The sequence below is a fragment of the Pleurodeles waltl genome, chromosome 3_1 (genome assembly GCF_031143425.1).
Source record: "Pleurodeles waltl isolate 20211129_DDA chromosome 3_1, aPleWal1.hap1.20221129, whole genome shotgun sequence".
In the NCBI taxonomy this organism is placed as follows: domain Eukaryota; kingdom Metazoa; phylum Chordata; class Amphibia; order Caudata; family Salamandridae; genus Pleurodeles; species Pleurodeles waltl.
The window spans coordinates 1,011,436,163-1,011,461,859 of record NC_090440.1 but is presented as its reverse complement, the minus strand read 5'-3'; the positions used below and the strand labels follow the sequence as shown (position 1 = coordinate 1,011,461,859).

Genomic DNA, 25,697 nt, shown 5'->3' with positions numbered 1-25,697 from the left:
AAGAGACAATATCAATAAAACTATGAACATTTTTAAAATCTATTTTAGGTATGCTGGCCCTTGCAGTCAAAAAGTGGATCAAGTTTTCCGAATCAATTGGGCGACATATCTTTCAAGCACAGAAAACATAATTGTGGCTAGCTTTGATGGGAGGGGAAGTGGCTATCAAGGGGATGAGATCATGCATAAACTCTATCGAAAACTTGGAACAGTAGAGGTGGAGGATCAAATCTCGGCAGTAAAGTGAGTGGAACATTTTAAAATCTACTTTCTTTGTCTTAAAATGTAGATTTGACAATAGATTTACTAATCAGTTATTCAGTATGATGGTTTGTGTTCTGTGCTATGCTTCTGGAAACTTAATTGTAATTTTAATTTTGCATGCATGCAGTCTGTTGTATGATATTTTAGAAAGATGAACTGATGAGTTGTTTGATCTGGCCCTTTTTGCAGGGTCATCCCAAGACTGTTTCTCTCCTTCTTCCTATTTTCTTCTGACGAGTTTTTGTTGGCTTTAGGACTCTGGGCACTTTACTACTGCTAACCAGTGCTAAAGTGAATATGGTGTCAGTATAAATTGTATAGGTGATTGTTTTTTCCACGATTGGCATAACTGATTTACGAGTAAGTCCTTAGTAAAATGTACTAGAGGTGCCCAGGGTCTGTAAATCAAATGCTACTAGTGGGCCTGCAGCACTGGTTGTGCCACCCACATGAGTAGCCCTGTAAACATGGCTCAGACCTGCCATTGCAGTGTCCGTGTGTTCAGTTTTAACCTGTCAATTCGACCTGGCAAATGTACCCACTTGCGATGCCTAAACCTTCCCTTTTTATACATGTAAGGCACCCCTAAATTAGGCCCTAGGTAGCCCCATGGGCAGGATGCAGTGTATGCGAAAGGTGGGACACGTACTGATGTGTTTTACATGTCCCAACAGTGAAATACTGCCAAATCAGTTTTTCACTGGTGCAAGGCCTATCCCTCTGATAGGTTAACATGAGGGCTGCCTTTAAATATCTTTGAAGTGCAGTTTCCCTTTGGGAGCAGATAGAAATATGGAGTTTGGTGTCTCTGAACTCACAATTTAAAAATACATATTTTGCTAAAGTTGGTTTTTTAATTGTCAGTTTGAAAATGGCACTTTTAGAAAGTGGGTTTTTTCTTGCTTGAAACAATCTGTGACTCTGCCTGCATGTGTATTCTTTGTCTGGGTCAGACTGACAGTTGGACTGTTTGTGAATCCTCTCTAGACGGTGACACATAGGGAGCTGGGGTGTAGCCTGCGTATCCTGATGAGCCATCTGGGCTAGAGGGGAGTTAGGAGTGGTCACTTACAACTGAATGGGTTGTACCTGCCTGCACACAATGAGATCTCCCCGCCCCTGGTGTGAGTCTGGAGCCAGGCCTGGGCAGGGCAGGACCTTGAGAACAACAGAGACTTTCCTTTGAAGTGTGCCAACTTCAAAGACAGAAAGGGGTATAAGTAGTGGACCAAAAACTCCACATTTTCAGTTTACGTCTGGAACCAAGGGGAACCTCTGGCAAGGAGAAGAGCTAAACAGCTGGCGGAGGAGTACTGCCCCTTTGCCTGTGACTGTGCTTTGCTGGTTTGGCCTGCAATTGTTGCTTTTGCCTGAAAGAGGACAAAGATTTGACTTTATGGTATATTCCTGCTTGTGAAGAATCTCCAAGGGCTTGGACTGAGCTTGCCTCCTGCTTTGAAGTCTCAGGGCCATCAAAGACTTTCTCTGCCAGTACCTGGACCCTCTGCTTAGACTCCTGCCCTGTTAAGTGTTGCCCTATCCAGTTCCTGGGCCCTTGAGGATTGAAGTTGGCAGAACAAGGACAAATCCATGCACAGGACACCGTGCAGGGAAGCTTTTGACGCAGCCCCTGCAACGCAGCTAAAAAACGATGCGCCACCCGCTTTGCGGCTGAAATCGATGCACCATCTGCATCACAGCTCGGAAATCGATGCATCACCTGCATCGTGGCTGAAAAAACTATGCAACACCCACTTACAGTTGCTTATAACAAAGCAAACCCCACACAGTGTAGTTTTCCAACACTGTGTGGCCGGATTTCTCATGCATCATCACTGGGCATAAAAAATCAATGCAAGCCTGCGCGGATCCAAGGTGCCCTGTCCAGAAATCGACGCATCGCTCTCCTGCGGGAGAGAAAAACGACACATTGCCTACTCGACCGAAGAGGAAAGGCTCACGGCCTCAATTGCGAGTAAGGAATCGACACATCAATGACTTTTTCAAAGCACACGCGCCTGTGCGGCTTTATTTTTTACGCAAACCAGGTTCTTTGTGTAACTACAACATTTCCATTGTTTTCTAAGGAGTAAGAATCTGTTCATTTGAAAATTCATAACTTTACTTGTGTATGTTGGATTTTTGTTGTTTCAGTCTTCTTTGATTTAGATAAATATTGCCTATTTTTCTAAATTGTAGTGTTTTCACTGTATTATTGTGTGTGTTGGTACAAATACTTTACACATTGCCTTTGAGATAAGCCTGACTGCTTGTGCCAACCTACCAAGGGAGTGAGCAGGGGTTATCGAAAGTGTGTATCGCTAGTGCCCTGACTAGAGTGAGGGTCCCTGCTTGGACAGGGTGCAAACTGACTGCCAACCAGAGACCCTAGTTTTAATATGTGTTATAGATAACGATTCTCATTTAAGTCTGGCCATTTTACCTCTGTTGCAGCGAATACAGCCAGGTGGGAACAAATCTGCAGTTGTTGCAGGCATTTTTCCCCAAAGTTCTTCCAGCATACGTGGTATGCCTACCTTTGTAGGGAAATACCTAATGAAGACATTTTGAGCATATGAAGCCTACATGTTAGATTTGACATAATGTAGGTTATACCAGGGCAAAAAATAACCTATTTCCACCAGCACCAGGTCTGCCAATAGGGTGTTCTCAATGTTGAAGCAGGCAATGGCTCCATTATTTGGATTCTGTCTTCCCATATTCTCTGATGAGACAAAGAAAAGCATAAGTGGGACGTCAAACATCTGCAGTTGTTTGGCAGAGGTCATAATACCACCCGCTTCTAAATGAGTTGAAGCCTTTAGTGTCATTGCTAGCTCTTTGAAGAACATTCTTTTCATAACATTGTGCAGATGCTAATCATAAAGTATGCTTTCTGAGTGAAGAGACAAAACAATGCCTTGATGTAGGATGTTCAGGGTTTGGTAACATACAGTCAACAGTAACATTTGTTTTTTTTTCACCTGAAAGTCAAGTGTATTAGTGGGAGAAATATAGTATATAGGTTGAATGCTTTGTGCCAACCTAATCAATTTGAATTAAACCAAACTTGTACTTAAGGGTCATTGTATGTTACCATTTTATCAGGGCAGCACCTAATACATTGAGATACTGTAGCTATTTTCTATCTATGCAGATACTACACCTTTAGAATATTTGATAATGTTGTATGTAACAAGTTTTTAAACTCAGAAACATCCAAAGTTAAAGACTTTTAGAATGTTTAACAACCAACAGATACATTCTTATTGTTCTGCACAAATTAATAACGCTGTTAATCCTTCTTTAGGCATTTCATAAGCATGGGCTTCATTGATGAAAAGAAAGTAGCCATTTGGGGCTGGGTAAGTTCCTGTTCTACTTTAATCTTTTATCCATATATTTTGGGTTTCATATCCATAGTTACCTGCTTAATCATATGTTCTAGCCATGTTCCAGTGTTTTCTTTCCCTTTGAATATGTAATGAATGAGTTGCCCCTAAGAGAAATTGGATTATTATTTGGGATGGCTGGTAGGTCACCACAAGTAATAATGGCACTATTCTTATTAGGCCCTGTTAGACCTGTCAGCCTTAGGGTGGTCTTCCCCCAGCCCTTTTGCCTTTCCTCCTCCATTTTTGTTGAGTGTGTGGAGGGATCATGACTAACAAGAGGTGAAGTCTTTGTAAGTTCAGGGTATGATGACTTTCACAGCCCCTCCCAACCCATACCACAGCAGTGATGATAATGTAGCATATTACACTCCGCAGATCATCCTATTTGGTTTTGCCATGCTATTTGTCATGTCTAGAGGTGTAACCAAAGGAATTTCAGGCTTCATATTTATGTTTATATATCGAGATTTACTCTGTACCCACACACAGCTAAAGAAGTGAAATACGCATTTTGGGGAGAAGTGATCATTATTTTTCATCAAATTGAAGACTTATATTAGCTTTTATTAAAACAAATACAATTTTCACTGTTCACATTTGAGCTTCCATTCAATTCCACATGGAGGAATTGAATTCAGTTGTTTTACGTTATGTTGCACTAACTGTTATATTGTACTCTACACTCTCCAGAGAGTAATTGATGATGGCAATGTATGTCATCTATTTAATAAGTTGCTCATGTCATGTTAGTAAAACATGTTTCTACTTAGTCCCAACAAATCAAAATATTTTGCTTGTCTTCTCCAGTCCTATGGGGGCTATGTGTCATCAATGGTGCTTGGAAGTAATAGCGGATTATTCAAGTGTGGAATTGCTGTAGCACCCGTGTCCCGCTGGCAGTATTATGGTAAATATATATATATAAATGCTTCCAAGTAAAATATTGCTGGGGTGATTGGTTTAGTCCAAAGAAAATGGTACATAAGACTATGACACAATTTAGCAACACATTATACAGTATAAACATCACATATTTTACTACTAAGCCCTTTTTTCGAGTCCCTTCTTCTATCCTATGTTTACTTCGCCTCCCACCCCAGGAGTGACCAACACCTAGGGTACTGGTGGATTAAAATTGAGACTATCTAGTTCCCCTGAAAAATGGGGGTTTACCTAAGGAATCAGTAATTTTGAGCTCTATTCATCTGGTAATTCCTGATTTCCTCAAGTTTTCCTTCTGGAAATTTCACTGGATTGGGTGAAATATCTGGTAGGAAAATGCTATGTCCACAGTAAATTATTTGAATTAACAGGACAATTGTAATGAGATCCTATATGTCAATGATAGAATCGCCTACAATATGGATCCTAGTCCAGTACTGATAAATGGCACAACAGAGAGTCATATAATATTAGGACCGGAATCTCTCGTGGTGGAGGCCCCACAGTCGTGGGAGTCAGTAATTTTGAGCTCTATTCCCCTGGTAATTCCTGATTTCCTCAAGTTTTCCTTCTGGAAATTTCACTGGATTGGGTGAAATATCTGGTAGGAAAATGCTTTGTCCACAGTAAATTATTTGAATGAACAGGACAATTGTAATGAGATCCTATATGTCAATGATAGAATCGCCTACAATATGGATCCTAGTCCAGTACTCATAAATGGCACAACAGAGAGTCATATACTATTAGGACCAGAATCTCTCATGGTGGAGGCCCCGCAGTCGTGGGAGAGTCTCCGCAGGGGAGAAGGGAGAAATCTAATTCTCATTGCAGATATTTCACCCTGAGTGTGCAGATTGCCCCACGAGTACAGGGACCAACCCCCCCTACACATCTGGAGGCCCTTTGGGAGTCAGGCCCTTAGATTATAAAAATAAGCTAATTCAGGGCCTTATGTGGCCTGAGTCTTTAGGACATAGTACCCTGATTTGCCAAGGTGTTTACAGTGTCTTGTATAATGTCTTGTTACTTTCACATTGGTAGGTATGCTTACAGAACTTACCCCTGCCTTTTGTATTTCTTTCCAGGTATTCACAGTTTGTTGTTACTGTACCTACTGTCTTCTATTGTGACAAAACATATTTGAGGGAAAGCATGTTTTTTCCTTTACTGCATCATTAACATAAACATATGTATTTTGTAGAAATTGTGTCACTTGTTAAAACACATTTGCCTTTTGATTTAAAAACAGTTTCTATTTTAGCATTTACCTATGTGCTCCAGTGCATTTCACTATATCTTACACCAGTGTGTTTAACTTAATATTGGATGCCCTAGTACATTAAAAAGGCCTACAAAAACATGTAGTTTAATGAGGCACAGCGTCACCTTTTTAAATAAACTATTTTCCAGGATCAAGACAAAATAATTAATTGTGTTATTAGTTGAGGGTTTAAGAAATATCAGATGCTAAATTGAGGGTGGGCAAGCCAGCAAAATCATGGAATGGCCTGGATCAAAGCCCAATATGTGGTTCTCCTTGGCCCAGAAGGTGATATCATGAGATGAGCCATCTGTGGATTTAGCATATATATTACGCAACCAATGTCATGTGAAAATGCTGTAAAATGAATAACAGGCCCTGTCTTCAACATTTGAGTTTTAATGTTATACATAAGATTATATAAGTATATTTAGTGTCATATATTAAAGTAACAGTTTGTAAACATAAACTTAGATTCCCTCAAGAAGACCCCTGTATACTGACATGCATTAAGTCAGACAAGAAATATATCAGTTTGTAATGTCCACTGTATACACAGTCAATGTTCTATTCATATCGGAAGCAACATTGTTGCCAATTAAAACATGTAGGCTTGTTGTTTTGGATAGAGTACATCCTGAAATAAATTACTTTGTGGGGCTGTCAAATTGGTTGCTCAAGTAAAATGCGGCAAAATTTATTCACGTGAGAAAGGTTGAATTTGAGCTTTGCATTCCTTGTTACTAGCAATGTGTACAATGTGAGTAATTTTCTTTTGTGTAATTACACGAAATGTCAGAAAAATTATAGGAGTGCATGTTGAACTAAATTAATTTGTGGTTGTCAAATTGGTTGCTCAAGGAAAATGAGGCTCAATTTAGCCACGTGTGGAAGCTGAGATTTGAGCCCAGCATTCCTGGCTTCTAGGGTTGTGTAAAATTTGAGTAATTTCCTTTTGTGTAATTACACAAAATGTCATAAAAAGTACATGAAAGTATCTTGTTTCCCTCTGTTTGATGACTCCTGGGTTGGCAAAGCTTTTTCTTTTCTTTCTGCCCAGGCTATGCCCTGCAGCGAAGAAGGTGAATTAAACCAGTGTGCAAAAATATGGATATAGTACACTACTGGGCAACATATAGGTTCCTAAGATGTGACACGAACGAGAAGAATTTGTTTGCCATTTCTAGGGGGCATTTTTATGAGCCCCTAGTGACACCATAATGCTGCTATGACATAATTTTTTTCACACTAAGGAAGCTAAATGTACTTATTCCTCGTGACATATTTCCAAAGTGGCACAATGCATACATTACGCCATTTTGTAAATTTGTGCGCCACAATATGCCTGCGCCAAGCATAATGTAGTCAAGGGGGGGTTGCGGCGCTAGGAGCCCCCCAAAAAATGGCAGAGCGGAATTCAATAGATTTCACTGCACCTTTTTTGGTGTCATTTTTCATGCCTGCTCAGAGAAGTATTAAAAAATTAAAATGATACTACCTTAGAAACCCATGGGCCTCCTTGCACTTAGCTGCACTAGCGTCAACATTTTTGATGATAGTGTAGCAAAGCGCCACTCTAGCATGAACACTTTTGCCGCCATTGTGCTAAAGACCACCATGGTGCACTGTATCATAAATACGGCACTACCATTGTGTCGTTAGGTGTCGTAGAGGGGCACACAAAAAGTGGCGCATCAGCTCTAATGTGCCACCTTTTCTTAAATATGGGCACAGGTTCCTTCTCTGGGCTTGAAGACTTAGAGCAAACAGAATAGCCCTAGAGGGTTAAATGCCCGGTGGAGGATGACTCTTTCCTTCCAACTAAAGCACTACTTGTCATGTTCCCTCAAGCTCTTTATAGACCTTGCTGCTTTTATTACTGTTATCCAAAGAGGAGTTTATCTAATTATATTGGCATATTTCAATTTTTTTAGATTGATAGGTTTTCAATGTTGTGTATATGATTTGATGATTTTACTAAATTAGTATTGATTAGGACAAATGATAGAGATGTTGTCTTGTGTTGATGAACCAACTGAACAAAGAGCAACAATCTAGGGCATCTATGGGTATCTCTTTTTGCTTTCTTTTATTACAACAAGCTCGCTGACCAACACATATTCAGTTTGGGCTTTTTTATTTTAATATGACTACACCTTAGCCTTAGTATGCAGTAAATAATTTTCCGTTCGAATGACTATAGCAACTGAATCTTTAAGAGCTATGTGTTTACGCCTTTCAGTAGTTATTGGCAGTGAGATAATGCGAACTTTCAGAATTGGAATTGCTTACTTCTCTTATCTTATCATTGTTAATTTTGGACTGAAGAATATGTATAGATTCTATCATAGGACATGGTGAACCAGACAGGATTTTGACTATGGGCTTCTCTAGCTTTTCGATTCAGCACTACGTGATGTTAGAGAATTATTGTATAGAATTTCTTCTGAAAATATCCACCAATCTTAATAGGCTGTATGTTCATAATAATAATAAATAAAAATATTTTATGTTTGTTTAATCTGTAACTTTTATGGCCTTATGGCAAAATAAGGTTTATGTTATTCCAATCTGGCATTTAACACTAAACAAGCACAAAAAACACAAGTGTCACAAACAACAGTCACTCATGTTCTGCTCGTTCATATTGCTCCTCTGCTCCCCTGATTGGATTTTTATCTGAAAATACTGAACATTTTGCAATGTGGCATAAAGGCGTGATTTCAGGAATTTCACATAACAAGCATAATGTGAAATTTCAGAAAGTGCAAAGATTAGACTGGCATAACACAAATTTGCCCTGGGGATACAGGTTACAAATTGTACAGTTCATCCTCTAGATGATACCGTCTTAATCTCCCACTTAACAGTCATTTTCCCAGCCAAGGTCTGTCACGAAATTTTAAAAACTCCATGAATAATTTTTTGGGTGTCAGAATAATGTTCTTTTTCGAGCTACAATGAGTTTTTTTGATTTTAAAAACGTGTAGTGAAAATTATTGTGTCAAATGCAAATTTGTTATTGGAAAAAACATAATTAGCTATTTGTTCGGAAGTACCAGATCATCAGAGGCTACACAGGTGTATGGAAGTGGGTTATTATTTGGGGTAGATCTGAGTCCCCCACAATGAATATTGCCACAAACCTGTCAGGCAAGACACAGTTTCAATAGTTTAAACCTGAGCTCAGCCGCTTGGGGGCTATGCCACAAAGCAGACAGTTCCGCTTGGAAAATGTGTAAAGCAGTTGACAGTACAAAAACAGTTAACAATTCAAAACACAATGGAATAAAAAATTCAACAGCTAATTTCTAAAAACAGCGAAAAATTTGGTGAGCAAAATTTCACCAAAATGAAACAAAATCCATTAACCCATTAGGTGCAGGCGTCGGCCACAGGCCGACGCCCACACTACCTCCCTGGTGCGACTCACGACCAGTGACCGACACCAGGGTGGGGGTTAAAAAGTCCTCAAGTGCATTGCACATGAGGATTTTTTTTTAAAACCCCTGGGAGACACGGAAGATGTTTTGTGTCTTCCCCAACTCCCCACCCACCCCTATGTGACATCAGCATGCTGTGAGGCACGCTGATGTCACAGTGTTGTTTTCCTCATCGGAACAGGAAGCGGCCGATTGGGAAAACGGCCCCAAACGGTCCTCTCGACGTTCAGGAAGGCCTCGTATGAAAGGGGAGACTCTCCCCTTTCACACAAGGCCTTCCTGATTGTGTTTCCTGTGCTGCGATCGAGGACCAGGAAACCCCGCTAGACACCAGGGATTTCACTTGGGGGGGTCGCCCCCCTCGAAAAACGGGCCGAACCCCCCAAGGGCATATTTTTTATATGGAGGTAGGTGTCCCCTGGGGGGCTGCGATCGCGCACGATCGCGCCCCCTCCAGGGGCTAAATTAAAAAAAAGAAAAAAGAAAAGAATGAAATTGACAGCGGGCAATACTTTTTTTTAGTAGTTGTAGGGTTTCCCTGGGGGGCATTTTGGCCCCCAAGGAAACCATAGAACTACTAAAAAAAAAGATCTATATATCTATAGATCTATATATATATATATCTATGTAAATAGATATATCTATCTGCATGGATATATCTATAGATAGATCTATAGATATATAGATCTATATATAGAGTTATCTATGTAGCTAGATAAATCTATCAATATACATGTGTATATATATATATATATATATATATATATATATATATGTGTATATATATATATATATATATATATACATACATATATATCACTTTTGATATCATATATATATATATGTATATATATATATATATATCTATATATATATATATATATATATTTGCCACCAGTTGTCTAGCAGTTGCAGCTTGCGTCTTCAAAGCAATGCACATACTTCAACTGACGCATTTCAACTGTAGCTTTTAGGCAGCAATAAAAAATTCAAGTAAGTCTTGTGATTATGTTTCTGCTACAAAAGGATCAGACTTTTGTTTAGTGGCAGTTTTAGTGCCATAAAGAATCGCAGAAGGTGTATATGCCTACTGCAAAGAACAAATCTGTATTTTTATGTAAATAGCTGAGTACATTAGTAAAGTCAGCCATTACCTGCGCTATAAAACAAATGAAATGTATGTGCGGGTGGGGGGCGGCTATGGAGAGATGAAGGGCACTTTTGCTGGGTGGTAGTGAAGGGATCTGAGGAGGAGGACATGGTAGTGGGAGCACCAAGAATGATTGTTGGACTGGGCGCAGGATGTGCTAAAGACTGTGGTGAATGGTATGTCACAAGGTGTTTTTTGAGTGTCTTGAAAGAACGTGATGATTGAGGGAAGAAGTGCAGGTAAGGTGGCCTCTACTGTTGCACGTATCACACACACACCAGAAATTTTGTGACTGTCTACGTAGGCCAGTGTTTTAGAGCAACAGTTTAGCCAATAGCAGATGTGGCATCTTGATGGATGACTGCTGCTGACGCTGTCACTCGGGTTATAGAGGACAGCTCTGACATAGCATCAGAGACTGACACAGCAGATATGAGACAGCATCTGAGGGATAGGACAATGGTGCAGACTCTGGGAGTGATTTTTCAGTTGAAAGAGTCCCATTGGGCACAGAGAGAGAGTGCTCTCTTGGGAGTTCCCCGATTTAGTTCAGCCCCAAATTCCACCGCCCAAATCGTATTGTGGAGACATCAAAATTATTTAGAACAAAACAAACTGGTTTTGTAAGGCATGCACCTGTGTTTTTGGTCCTGGGTTCGGCAGCCATACAGGGAAACATACTAAACCCAAACATTTCTGGAAACTAGACATCCGGGGGAGTCCACAGAGGTTTCGACTTGTGTGGATTCCCCAAAGTTTTCTTACCCAGAATACCCTGAAAAGCTGAAATGTTGAATACAAACTCTTGCATTTCTGTCACACAAACTACAGGAATATGCTGGGATCCACAAAAGTCTTACCACCCAGTAATTTCTCACCTGTCCTGATAAAAACACTACCCCACTTGAGTTCCTATACCTAGTGCCTGCATCAGGAATGGATCACCCCAGGGTCAATAGTTGCCTTATGTAAGGACCAGCATTGACCCTTGTGTGATCTATTCCTATTGCAGGCCCTAGGCCTACCCACACAAGTGAGGTACCATTTTTATCAGGAGACTTGGGGGAACCGCTGTGTGGAAGGAGATTTGTGGCTCCTCTCAGATTCCAGAACTTTCTGTCACCGAAATGTGTGGGAAAAGTATTTTATTGGCCACATTTTGAGGTTTGCAAAGGATTCTGGGTAACAGAACCTGGTGAGAGCCCCACAAGTCAGCCTATCCTGGATTCCCCATGGTGTCTAGTTTTCAAAAATGCACAGGTTTAGTATGTTTCCCTAGGTTCTGGCTGAGCTAGAGGCCAAAATCCACAGCTAGGCACTTTGCAAAAAACAGCTCTGTTTTCTTTGGGAAAATGTGATGTGTCCACATTGTGTTTTGTGGCATTTCCTGTCGCAGGCGCTAGGCCTACCCACAAAAGTGAGGCACCATTTTTATCAGGAGACTTGGGGGAACGTTGGGTGGAAGACAATTTGTGGCTCCTCTCAGATTCCAGAACTTTCTGTCACCGAAATGTGAGGAAAAAGTGTTTTTTTGGTCATATCTTGAGGTTTGCAAAGGATTCTGGGTAACAGAACTTGGTGAGAGCCCCACAAGTCCGCCCATCCTGGATTCCCCTAGGTGTCTAGTTTTCCAAAAAATGTGCAGGTTTGGTAGGTTTCCCTAGGTGCCGGCTGAGCTAGAGGCCAAAATCTACAGCTAGGCACTTTACAAAAAACACGTCAGATTTCAATGTACAAATGTGATGTTTTAATTTTTAATTAATAAAAACAATCAAAGGCTGTACATCTTATTTTGAAAGAAGTTTGTCAATATCCAACGAAGTCCTTTCACATATCAAAGTGACATCATTTTTGTGTTTCCTGTTGCAAGCATTAGACCTACCCAAGCAAGTGAGGTACCATTTTTATCGGGAGACTTGGGGGAACACAGAATAGCACAACAAGTGTTATTGCCCCTTGTCTTTCTCTACATTTTTTCCTTCCAAATGTAAGACAGTGTGTAAAAAAGATGTCTATTTGAGAAATGGCCTGTAATTCACATGGTAGTATGGGCACCCCGGAATTCAGAGGTGTGCAAATAACCACTGCTTCTCAACACCTTATCTTATGCCCATTTTGGAAATACAAAGGTTTTTTTGATACCTGTTTTTCACTCTTTATATTTCAGCAAATGAATTGCTTTATACCTGGTATAGAATAAAAACCCATTGCAAGGTGCAGCTCATTTATTGGCTCTGGGTACCTAGCCCTCTATATCCCTGCAACCAGAAGAGTCCAGCACACATAACCATATATTGCTTTAAAAAATCTGACATTGCAGGAAAAAGTTACAGAGTAAAACGTGGAGACAAATGGCTGTTTTGTTCAGCTCAATTTTAATATTTATTTATTTCAGCTGTTATTTTCTGTAGGAAAACCTTGTAGGATCTACACAAATAACCCCTTGCTGAATTCAGAATTTTGTCAACTTTCCCGAAATCCTTAGCTTTCTGGGGTCTAGTATTGGTTTCATACCCATTCCTGTCACTAACTGGAAGGAGGCTGAAAGCACCAAAAATTGTAAAAATGAAGTATGTCCCAGTAAAATGCCAAAATTGTGCTGAAAAATGTGGTTTTCTGATTCAAGTCTGCCTGTTCCTGAAAGCTGGGAAGATGGTGATTTTAACACCGCAATCCGTTTGTTGGTGCCATTTTCAGGGGAAAAAAACACAAGCCTTCTTCGGCAGCCCTTTTTTGCCCATTTTAAACAAAAAAATGAAATTTTAGCTGTAATTTGGCTAATTTCTTGGTCTCCTCCAGGGGAACCCACAAACTCTGGGTACCTTTAGAATCCCTAGGATGTTGGAAAATAAGGACGCAAATTTGGCATGGATAGCTTATGTGGACAAAAAGTTATGAAGGCCTAAGTGCGAACTACCCCAAATAGCCAAAAAAGGGCTCAATGCTGGGGGGGGGTGGGGAGGCTCAGCAGTTAAGAGGAGCCAGAGAATTTAAGGAGAATGCCACCAAGAAAAAGTCAATCAGAAGTCACTGTTTGAACTTAACTGAAACCTAGATGCAATTTCAGACTGACCGTGCTGGAGTGATGGTCACCTACACCAAGTTGGTAACCGCAGATAAAGACTTTACCTTCAGAATTAGTCTCTGAAATGGAAGTTGAAAACCTTCCAATGAAGCATGACTGCAAGCTGTATCTGGTGAAGTTCTCTTGTAGGCAGTCTTTGTTTGAGGTCTCACTGCAGCAGCGTTTTTTTTCAAGGGGAGCTCTGACTGGGAGAAATTCAACTTTTGCAACTGTGGAAGTCCTCATATTGGGTGGATACTTTTCATGCCTTCACCCAGTCAAGATTTCTACCTTAAAACTTAAATTATTTCTAGAGCTCAAATATTCTATCTGGGCAAGCCTGAAGCTGTGTCTGATGAAGCCCACTCAAAATTGGACACCTTTAACACAAGGTCCTGCTGTCGTTCCAGTGGTCTTGGAAGTCCAAAGATTTGTTAACTCTCAATTTTGTAGACTTTCTAGAACATCTCCTTTTGGGCAATTAAAATGCTTTGAGGACCTCAGTGCAGCACTTAGGGGCAGGGACTAACTCCACCAGAGTTCACCAGCCAGGTCCAGTTGCTAATTGGCATCTTTGTACTTCAAGATACAGGCCCTTTAAAGCTTATTCTGTTCCTGCAGTCACATAGGAGGTAAGCAAACCAACCCCTGCAGTCCACATCTTAGTCCTGGGTAGGCATTACTCATGCAATTCTGTGTTTCATATCATGTAGAATTACCTAAGAATTCCACAAGATTACTCTTAATGTAGACAAGAAGAGTAATTCTGGGTTTAGCGCTATTTCTTAGCATAATAATGTCCCCTCTCATCCAAAATGGATGTGAGGTTGTATTGTGTGCTAACAAATAGCATTAAATTCAAAAGAACATGAAAAGTGAGTGCAAGCGGCCTCTAGTACTCTCTATGTGTACTCTTCATGTAGAATATTTACCCTAATTACTACCATCATTTAGCGCTATTGTCCTAGAGCAAAATGCACACTTGAATCTAAAATAGATGCCAGGATGCATTTTACAGTAAGAAACAGCACTAAATGCAGCAGTACACAAACATTAAGCATGAGTAGCCTCTTGCACTCACTAAATGTGCTCTTGTAGTAGGATTTTTTCCTGCAAAATTATTCTTTATTGCGTGAGGAGAAATAATCACATAATTATCGGTAATTCTACATCAAAGAGTAATGAGGAATTACTGAAATTACTCCAAATACTCTGGTGTAATTGAAATTCCACCCAGGCCTAGTCCTGGGTACACATGGGAGCTAGTGCAGCCCTTCTGGGGCCAGATATACATAAATGCAATTTTGCATTTCTTAATTAGCAACTTCATAGACTATTTAAGAAGTGCAAAATGCTATGTACAGAGATACCAATTATCTAAAAGCGATTCCCACAATGTAGGAATCGCTATTAGGAAATCGGTATTAAGAAATACCATTTCATTTTAGTCAGTCGGTCGGTTTTGCATTTCCTAAATAGTGATTTCTTGTTAAGAAATCACTATTTGGGAAACGCTAAACCAGGGATGGAAAAGGGCAATAGGCCTCGCTTGGTGCAACCTAAAAATAGGGGTGCACCTGTAGAGCACACATATGCCTAAGGGGCATGTGTGTGCTCCATTGCAATTAATAAAAGCACCTTGGGGAGCTTTTTTTTAACTTGCACCTGGTTACCACTGACTTCAAGTCAGTGGTAATTGCATCTCCTAAATGCCTAAGTCACATTCAGGAAATGCTTTGTACATCAGAATAGGAAGCACAAATAGGAAATCCTTATTTGTGATTTCCTAAAGGCCTTCATACATAAGAAAAGGCCATTTTGTGTTTCTTAATGGTCCGAAATACTCATTCAGACCGTTATAAAATGCAAAAGGGCTTTATACAGCTGGCCCTTGGTCTCCACACAGGTCTCAAACAGAAAGTCCAGGCTTCTTGTGCTCATCCACCGGTCCAGAGAGTGTTCTGAGGAGCTATGGGTGCAGTGCTACTTTTCTAGGTTTCACTAGCCAGTGGATGGGTGTAACTCCGGGACACTCCATAATCAATGAGAAAAAAGGGGCCAGGGCAGCCCTTCAGCCCATTCTGTTTGCTTACTGCAAAACAATCCTCTGTGCACTATGCTAATGCAAGATAAGATCTTTTGCTACCGTTGGAGGCTGCCGCTGTGCCAGCCAGGTTTGTCTTTAGAAAAAGACCAGTCTACTCCTCCCAACTAGTCCAAATTGGTTCTGGGACCAGTTCCTCTTCCCTCTAGGCTGGTGTCAGGCTGACAACAGATGGCCATAGGGAACAAAGCCTTCTCTTCCCCAGGTCTATCTTTACACATTAAACTATGAATGGGCAGATCTCGATCCCAATCCCTTTCAAGCTTCTGAATCCTCCCTATCTGTGCTTCCTGAGCTGATAATTGTCACATACCTTACACCCAGGTCTTCCTCTCAAAAGGGCCAAGCCATTGTTTTTGCTCTAGAAACAAGCAGTTTTAACACCACTAAGGGGTAGTACTGACCAGGTCTAGCTGGTTGCAGGCTAGCGTTAATTAGCTTACAGGCATAATGTTAAACTTTTTTAACTTTACATTTCCTAAATATTTAATACAAATCTACTTTAAAATAGTGACTGAATTAGCACTGTAACTTATCCTTAACCAAAGACAGCAGTATTCAGATTTTATCTGAACAATAGATAAAATAGCCTTTGGGATCTAGTCACTGTAGGTACATTCCAACACTACATTTAGCATGTATCACTTTTAAATACTAGACACTCTAACTTGTGGACTGCCATGTCCACATAAGGGTGAATGATTTCATATGTTACAGTAGGGTTCTTTCCTATCAAGGAGAGTTATTTTGACAGTTCACCTACAAATTTAAAACATCAGAGAGTTAGGCTGCACAGGCAAGCCGCAAGCATTTTTCCTTTGTCAGTCTAGTAGATGGCACAACATGTCGACAGTTAACTTGCCATGCCATCTGGGTATTTTTTGTATTCTAAACTATGGCTATACTGGGAAGTTAAATATGAAAATTAGGAGTTAGCCAATTTTACTATGCTTTCAGGGACAGAACACATGCCCTGGGGACTGAACAGCAGTGCCTCGGTGTGGAGAGTTAAAAAAACAGCAGCACTAGCCCTCAAAAATTGAAGATGGCCACACACAAAGAGGCACTTTATCACAATAGGTCTGTCTCAAGTAAGCTGTAAGACAAACTGGAGCTTCAGCTTATATTTCCAATTCCTGGCAACTGGACAGCATTCCACTGCCAATACTTCAAATTTGAAGCTCAAACAATTCAGGTTGGAACAGGATTTCCTGCTTTAGAAGGGTTTCTGAGAAAGTCACCCCTTACTTTTCTAACAGAATGTATTGTTCATACCATGACCTATGTGCAACTCACAATGTGCATTATCCTGCTCTGACATAAAAATGAATCCATGTGTATACCTCTGAGACTGATCATGAAGACAAAGGAACAGGAGAGGAAGACGATGTGGGCTGAAATTGCTTTCTCTGTGCACAGCATTCATCAACCACAAAAATTCTCACACATATAAAGATGTACTTGATCATCTAAATTTAAGTCAAAGAGGCACTTCTGAAAATGGCAATCTATTTTTATTGTTTATCAGTAGCAATGGTTCACTACAGACTCACTTCAATGTTCATTTGGAAATATTGGTAATTAGTTACTAATGAGGATTGTTAAGGGACCTCGGGGCAAATTTATACTCCATATGTGCAGAATTTGCGTAATTTTTTGGTAACGCAAATTTGGCGCAAAACTAACTCCATATTTATATTTTGATGTTAGACACGCCTAATGTCAAAATATTGGAGTTTGCACCATTTTTTAGAGGTGTGGACCTACCTATTGTCAATGAGATGCAAGGTAGGAGTTCCCATCTAAAAAATGGTGCTAACCCCATAACCCCATATTCATCCCCCACATGCTAAAATGATGCACGAGTGGGAGGAGCTTTGCACCATTATTTTAATGCTGTTAGGGGACTTGTGGACCCATTTCCATGGTTAAACACCATGGAATGTGTCCACAGGTGTCCTCGTCAAGCCCCAGGAACACCCCCACCCACACCAGAGGGACACGTGAGGATGGGGATCACCATCCCAGGTAAGTACTGTAAGTAGAGGTAAGTATTTTCTTTTTAATGAAGGTGCCATCGGGGGCCCAACTTGGGGTCCCCTGCATGGCACAGGGTGCAGTGGCCATGCCCAGGGGACACTGGTCCCCTGTGCTGGCCATTGGGGTGGTGGGCATGACTCCTGTCTTTTCTAAGACAGGAGTCATGTGGTATGGATGGTTTTGCATCAGAAAATGACACTGGGCTGGTTAGAGGCATTTTTTTTGCCTCTAACCAGCCTAACCTCATTTTTTGGTGCAAAGCTCCCTTCTCCCATACCGCCCATCCAACTATTGTCATTTTTTTAATGCTAGCCCACCCTTTGCACAGGCTTGCGCTATTCCATAATTATGGCGCCTTGCTGGCGCTCATGAATGGCTTGGTAGCATGGTGATGCAAAACTGCATTAGTGCAGTTTTGCATCAAAAAGTATAAATACACCCCCAAGAGCCTTCTGCCTGCTTTACAGGAATAACAAATACTACAGAGGAACAGCACAGGTGCAGCAGCAAATGATGGCATGTTACCTAGATCCAGACTCTCCCTAAGACTGTCACATTAAAGGAAACTGACAGTACTTGCATGGGTCCTCTCCTGCAATCCTGATTCCTGTAATGGAATCACAAGTATCTAGGTGCTTGTTGATGTTGATCTTATTAAAAAACTAACAAGATTGAAACCTCAACATTTTAACAATCACATTAATTAATTTGTTGAAAAATAAAAGTATTTTCTTCGTTTTCACATTTGTAATCCTATAACTGATATCTTCACCTTGTGTTGTGTATAGACATACTCACTTTCAAAGTAGTGGGTGTAACTGTTAATGGCAAGTTTGACTTAGGGAGCGGGCACAGTGAGCACGGCCGAAGGACATTAGGGAGGTTTGCTCGCTTCTTCCCCACAAAACCTTTGAGAAAAGTTGGGTCAAACAGCACACTTCAAAGCTAGAACTGTCACCTTTGCGTCTCCTCTCTGGTCTACAATGGATCACCATCCCTTAAACTTCCATCTTGGTTTCCCCATTACATATTCACTGACCATCACTCATAGAATGCCCTTTTAGTCTTTTAGAGTATCCTCTATTGTTTGGACCAACACCCTAAAATGCCCATCTGACGTGCCCTCTCAGGACTCCACTGGACCATCACCTCACCTTTAGGAGGCTCATCTGGTATGTCCTATCTATTTTGCACACAACCAAACGCGCACAATAGGCCCGCTTTTGCATACTCTTAGGCCACTCAACCATCTTGTCATATATTACCCCTCAGGTGTCCCTCCAGTCCACATTCCTCCCCTGTCATTAGTGATCAGGTAGAATAGGGTTTTATTGTGGAGAACCCTGAAGCGGGCAAATGCAGAAATTTCAGTTTTTGTTATTTGATTATAATCTCCTTTCTCTTTTTTGGTGTGGGGGTTAGGTTGCCTGTTCAGCTATAGATGCAGAGACAGGCATTTTATTGTGATGGATTTACTGGATCCAAGGTAAAAAGAATGAACTTAAATTGTTTCAGCAGAGTCTGCATTTGTTTTGGAGCTTTGATTTTTGTCCAATTACCATGCACTTTCCACAATCCAGTCAAGAGAAGGAGACATAACAACACTAAGTTGTCTCTTGGAGGGAATAGCAGATGGTATTATTAATCAACCCAATCTTCCTCATTCAGTGTACCTTGTGAACTGGGGCAGCTCCCACCAAACTCGGAATTCCTAAGCTTCCAGTATGGAGTGCCTTGTGAAGGCCTTGCAGCAGAAATTAATCATCGGTGGACCCTGCCACGATTCCTTGTAAAAGCTGCAGACACCCGCGCCAAAGCAATGCAAGGAAGCTTATTGCAGTGTAATGCTAAGTCACTGCAATATGTTTTCATCTGCAGTGACGCAAAGCAGTTAAATTATATCTCGATCGGGTTTTCACATTCGTTGATTACAATTTATATAGCAGCTTAATTTGCTGTATAGTAGGTGGGCATATAAAGACTTTTATTTGGTTTACCATGGGGAAGAGGATGTGGCCTTACAAACAGGGCTCACTGCTTTGGAACGGGGAACCAGGTTTAGGTTCCTTCTGCTCAACCTCATGTAATTCTGGGCATATATTTTTTTTCAAAGAAGAGTAAGCAAGGATTTATTTAAACCTTTAAACCATCATTATGTGACAAAAGAACATTTTCCTATAGATTGGATTCATCAAAAGGTCCGGCTGAATTACAGTATGTCTTTTGCCAGTGCAGGCGGACTTTAACCATGATGTTTTTCATGTGCACTCTTAATATGGTAGAATTAGACTTGGCCTTCTTGGCGTGGTCTCCCTTAACTTTTTTGCCTCTGTTTCCCAGGTTGTTGATGAGTCCTGGACTCTGTTTTTGCTGTTTTGATACTCTGGGCACTTTACCACTGCTAACCAGTGCTAAACTGCAAGTGCTCCTATAAAAAACGTGTATGCAATTGGTTCATCCATGATTGGCATATTTGATTTACTAGTAAGTCCTTAGTAGAGTGCACTAGAGTTGCCCAGGGCCTGTAAATCAAGTGCTACTAGTGGGCCTGCACCACTGGTTGTGCCACCCACAATAGTAGCTCTGTAATCATGTCTCAGACCTGCCACTGCAGTGTCTTTGTGTGCAGTTTTTAACTGCCAATTCGACTTGGTAAGTGTACCTACTTGCCAGGCCTAAACCTTCCCTTTTATTACATGTAAGACACCCCTAAGTTAGGCCCTATGTAGCGCCATGGGCAGGGTGCAGTGTATGTTTAGTGTAGGACATATACTAATGTGTTTTCTACATCCTAACAGTGAAATACTTCTAAATTCGTTTTTCACTGTTGCACGCCTATCCCTCTCATAGTTTAACATGGGGGCTGCCTTTAAATATGATTAAAGTGTAGATTCCCTTTGTGAGTGGATATACATGTGGAGTTTGGGGTCTCTGAGATCACAATTTAAAAATACATATTTTAGTAAAGTTGATTTTAAGATTGTATGTTTGAAAATGCCACTTTTAGAAAGTGAGCATTTTCTTGCTTAAACCATTCTGTGACTCTGCCTGTTTGTGGATTCCCTGTCTAGGTCAGTTTGACAGTTGGGCTTTTTGCACCTCTTTCTAGACAGTGACACAAAGGGAGCTGGGGTGTAGCCTGCATATCCTGATGAGCCATCTGAGCTAGGAGGGTGGGGAGGAGTGGTCACTCACACCTGAAAGGGCTGTGCCTGCCCTCACACAATGCAGTCTCCAACCCCCTGGTGTGTGTCTGGGACCTGGCCTGGGCAAGACAGGATTTCACAAACAAGAGAGACTTTTCTTTGAAGTAAGCCTACTTCAAAGGGCAAACTAGGTATAAGAAGGGCACCCAAAACCACAGACTTTAGATCACTTCTGAAAATCAAGAGGAACCTCTGCCTGGAGAAGAGCTGAAGAGCTGAGGAAGAAGATCTGCCCTGCCTGTGACTGTGCTTTGTAGAGCTATCCTGCAGTTGCTGCTTCTGCCTGTGCAAGAGGACAAAGACTGAACTTTGTGTGCCTTCCTGCTTGTGAAGAACTCTCCAAGGGCTTGAAACTGAGCTTGCCTCCTGTTGTTGAAGTCTCAGGGACAGCAAAGACTTCTCTCTGCCAGCACCCGGAGCCTCTGATGAGACTCCTGCCCTGCCAGGTGGTGCCCTATCCAGTTCCTGGGGTCTTGACAGGTGAAGCTGATGGACCAAGGTTGGAAATCCATGTACAGATCGCAGTGCGGGGAAATTTCCGATGCAACCCCTGAGGGAGGCTGAAGAAATGGCATGCCGCTGGCTCCGCGGCTGAAATCGATGCAGTGCTTGCAGCTCGGCTGTGAAATTGATGCACGCATCTGAAGAAATGATGCTCGGCATCACTGATGGAGGCTGCAATGACGCAACATCGCTGGGCAGGGAAAAACAACGCAAGCCTGCCCGGACCCGAGGTGTTTTGTGAGGATCAACACATCTCTCTCCTGTGGGGAAAGAAACGACGCACACTGATCAGACCGGAGAAGGAGAAACTACGCATGACCTCGCTTGCGGGTGAGAAATCGACACACTGCTAACCTTTTTCGACGCACATACGCCCATGTGGGTTATTTTGACGTGACCCAGGTACATTTTGACGCTAACAGCGTTAGCGTTGTGTTTAAAAGAACATGAAGAGTCTTTTTGCATTTTAATTAACAACTTGACTTGTGTATGGTGGATTTTGTCGCTTTTGTCTTGTTTTGTTTAGATAAGTATTTTCTATTTTTCTAAACCAGTGTTGTGTCATTTTGTAGTGTTTTCATTGAGTTACTGTGTGGGTTGGTACAAATACTTTACACCTAGCACTCCGAAGTTAAGCCTGCCTGCTCGTGCCAAGCTACCAAGGAGGTGACCAGGGGTTAGCTGAGGGTGATCCTCTTTTATCCTGACTATAATGAGGGTCCTTTCTTGGACAGGGGGTAACCTGACTGCCAGCCAAATACCCCATTTCTAACAGGTAGGTATACAAAAGACAACTTTGCCAGTTTAGCTTCTCACCCCTATTCAGGTGTAGCACTTCACCTTTTTTACATCTTTGCTTTACAATGTGATTTTCACCTTTCCCCAACATAAACAGAGAAACTCTTGGTTGATACACAAACAAACCTGTTATCTTGTGCAATGTTATACAACACTGTCTAGCTTGTTTGATGGGTTAAAAAAAAGTCACAGGTATTTCAAGTGAATACTTACTCTGCTGAAATGTTGTACACATTTCACAATAATAAAAAACATCCCTAACAGGAAACTCCAGTTGATAATATAACTTTGATATTCCTTTCATTTGAGTAATTTAAAATCGAGAGCTTGACAAACTTGTTAGGAATGTAACTACTTCTGTAATTCCACAATTAAAAAGCTTTAAGTGAGGCTTACACAAAAACGCATTGATCTAATTTGAAAGCAGAGAATTTGAAAGCAGAGGTGGAACTCTACTAGTATTGCCAATTAATTACTTCTAGCAGTGTGACAAGAGCGACTGTTTTTGCAACTTTCACAAACGTCTATTTGAAACGATGTACCTTTTAGAGATTTAGCAGCTCAGATTGACATGAAAAGGCATCACACAATGAAATATTAAATGAAAAACAGAAACGTGTGCATCACATATTCTCCCCATGCCTAAACAATGAATCTGACCTTGTGTGATGTAACTCTGGGACATTGCAGAGTTTCTGACAGTCACAGATGTGGTGATGGCGAAAGAACAGGCCCGGGCAGGAGACAACCTTAGATCATATGCTCGCTGCCGCCTGCTGGTGGATGCCACTGCGATCATCCACTCCCCTCATGCACAATGCCATCACTAGAGGCCATTCCAAATAAAGCCACACAGGTATTGGCCGTGTATTCTTTAATCATCTTGCCCCATGCTGCCTTCAAGTGCAGCTTCGCGGACATGCCAATCCAGATTTCCCACTTATGCGTTTTATACTTCAAACTGCCTGAGAATAACTCAAGGATTTGGTTGGGCAGGTAAGCCCTCCGCTGTAGTGGACACCAGGGGACTGCGCTTTGTTCCGCCTGGTTTAATCAAAGCATGGGTTTGTGAGGTGCAAAGTATGCATGTCGGTTGGAAACAGCAAGAAACCTGCGCTCTGAACTTCAGCCGGCTGTATGCCAAGCAACAGGATAGACCATTGCCTGCGCCCAATCCCAATGAACAAACTCAGCAGCAAGGCTGAGCCCTGTCTTTTGCAGAGTCAGGGACTGAGGTCCATTTAAAATATACATCTGTGGAGGCTGCAGGTAGGGGAAAACAATCCTACGCTCAAGAGGAGGAATCGTCCCTACTCCCACTTATCACTGGTATTTATAACTTGTGATTAATGTGTGCACTAAGCACCTTTCTTGTATATATTTGAACGGTATAAATAGTTATAAATATTTTCATATTGGCTAGCTATGTTTTGGATGATTTATTGCAACGATTTCAAATTATCTTTTTTTTTTTTTTTTTTTTATTTGGAAAGGAATCATACAGCAAATACATTCTTGAATCATTTTACACTGGATAAATGAAATTCTGAACCAAAAGAGAAAAACATCAGGAGATAAGTACCACCTGACTAAATAATGAAAAACACAACAGCCCGACTAATCCAAATGGGGATGGATATCCAGTTATTTAAATTAAGTTGAAGAAGGATAGTCTGGTTTTACTTTTGAACATTAATCATTATGAGCCAGAATCCAGTCCTGAAATGGCCACCATATTGCCTTCCCTCTCCTCCTAGCATGTTTCCCCTTGCGTTCATATAATGCCATCTCCAAATGGTATACAGACAGCAATCTGGCCAACCATTGCTGCCAAGACGGGGGTCGTACATTCAACCATGCGTATGATATACATATTCGATACACTGCCATAGCCACAAAGATAAATGCTCTATGTGGACCACCCGCTTCTCCAGCGACCCCTAAAACCATAATCTCGGGGGTAAGAACAAAATCACATCCCATAACCTCATTCAAGACGGATTGAATACCCTCCCTCAAAACCATTAGTTCCCCACATGTAGCCATCATGTGTACAATATATGTTCCATACATCCCACATCTTGGACAGTTTGTTCCTGACAGACTCCCCCATTTGACGAGATGAGCTGGAGTATGATATAAGTCGAACAAGGTCTTATAATGTTGCGCTTGCAGGGAAGAAGATAATAGGGTAGTGTATCCCAGCTCTAATGACCTCATAAAGTTGTTACTTCCATCCACCAACTTCTCCCTCCACCTCTCCTTATTCTTCTCTAAATCATCAGGCTGTTCCGCCAGTAGTAATGGGTAAACCGACCTAATTGCTATATTGGGATTAGCCAGGATGTCGTTCAACAATTGATTACTTCTACATCCCTGCACACACTCTGTTCTCCTTGCAAGAAAATCCTGTATCTGTAAGTATTTAAAAAAGTCCCTTCGCTCTAAGCCATACTGCACCTGTAGATCCCCGAACGCCTTAATCCCAAAGTTATCAAAAACATTTCCTAACCTCACTATACCTAAAGAGGCCCAACTTGCCATACATTTATCCTTAAATATTTCGGGGAGCAATGGATTCTTCTCAATCATAGTGTTATAATAATATCTACCAAGTCCTTTCTTCTTATACCATGATCGCCAACACTTATAGGCCGCTTCCAAAACCTTAAATCGAGTTTTCTTATAATATCCAGGCTCATGATATGTTACCAGACACCCATTGGCTACTGCTCCTATCTGCAACTCGTATATGTTAGGGCAATCCTCTTCCGCAATCCCTTCTTTCTTAGGACCCCATAATGGGCGCATATACTGAAAAGCTGCTGCCATTTGGTATAACTTTATATTCGGTAAGGACCACCCCCCCCTTTCTCGAGGGAGAGACATAAATTTGCTTGCTCTTTTATACTTACCATGTGCCCAGATAAATCTCATAACCACTCTATCTATCTCTTTAAATCTAAGGTTAGTAAAGCTCAATGGTACAGCACGAAAAAAATACAGCAGCTTATGAAGGAGAATCATTTTCACCATATTGCACCTCCCCATAATAGTCAGATGTAGATTATTCCATCTGCACATATCTTTTCTGGCTTTCACAAGTATGGGATCCAAATTCAAATTAACAATTTCTTCTACTTTTGGTGTGATATTTATACCTAGATATACTGCATGATCCACCCTCCGTGTATCCTGGGTGTTTGTATATTGATTGGCCAATAACTGCGTTTTAGCTCTATTCAGCAGGTATCCAGAAAATCTTCCAAATTTCATCGTCACCTCTTCAACCTCTCTCAGTGCAAAGTCAGGGGTGGGTGTTAATATAGCTATGTCATCTGCGTAAGCTAGAACTTTTGTATCCCATCCCTGCCTATGTATCGGTGGAATCTTGCTATTTTCTTCCAACTGTCTAAGCAGGGGGTCTATATACAAAGCAAACAGGAGGGGAGAACATGGGCATCCCTGCCTGGTACCTCTCCTGACCTGGATACTCTCAGATTTTCCTCCCATTCATTGGATT

At 41.2% G+C, this 25,697-nt stretch overlaps 1 protein-coding gene across 2 annotated transcripts in view; it reads left to right on the top strand.

The window, feature by feature from the left end:
• LOC138284925 (dipeptidyl peptidase 4-like) overlaps positions 1-25,697 on the top strand; it is a 497,709-nt gene that overhangs the window by 439,055 nt on the left and 32,957 nt on the right. For both annotated transcript variants that reach the window (XM_069224254.1, XM_069224253.1), the window contains exons 23-25: positions 49-243; positions 3,575-3,629; positions 4,467-4,566. In XM_069224254.1, coding sequence (XP_069080355.1) covers positions 49-243; positions 3,575-3,629; positions 4,467-4,566 — 350 coding nt within the window. The remainder of the gene's footprint in view (positions 1-48; positions 244-3,574; positions 3,630-4,466; positions 4,567-25,697) is intronic.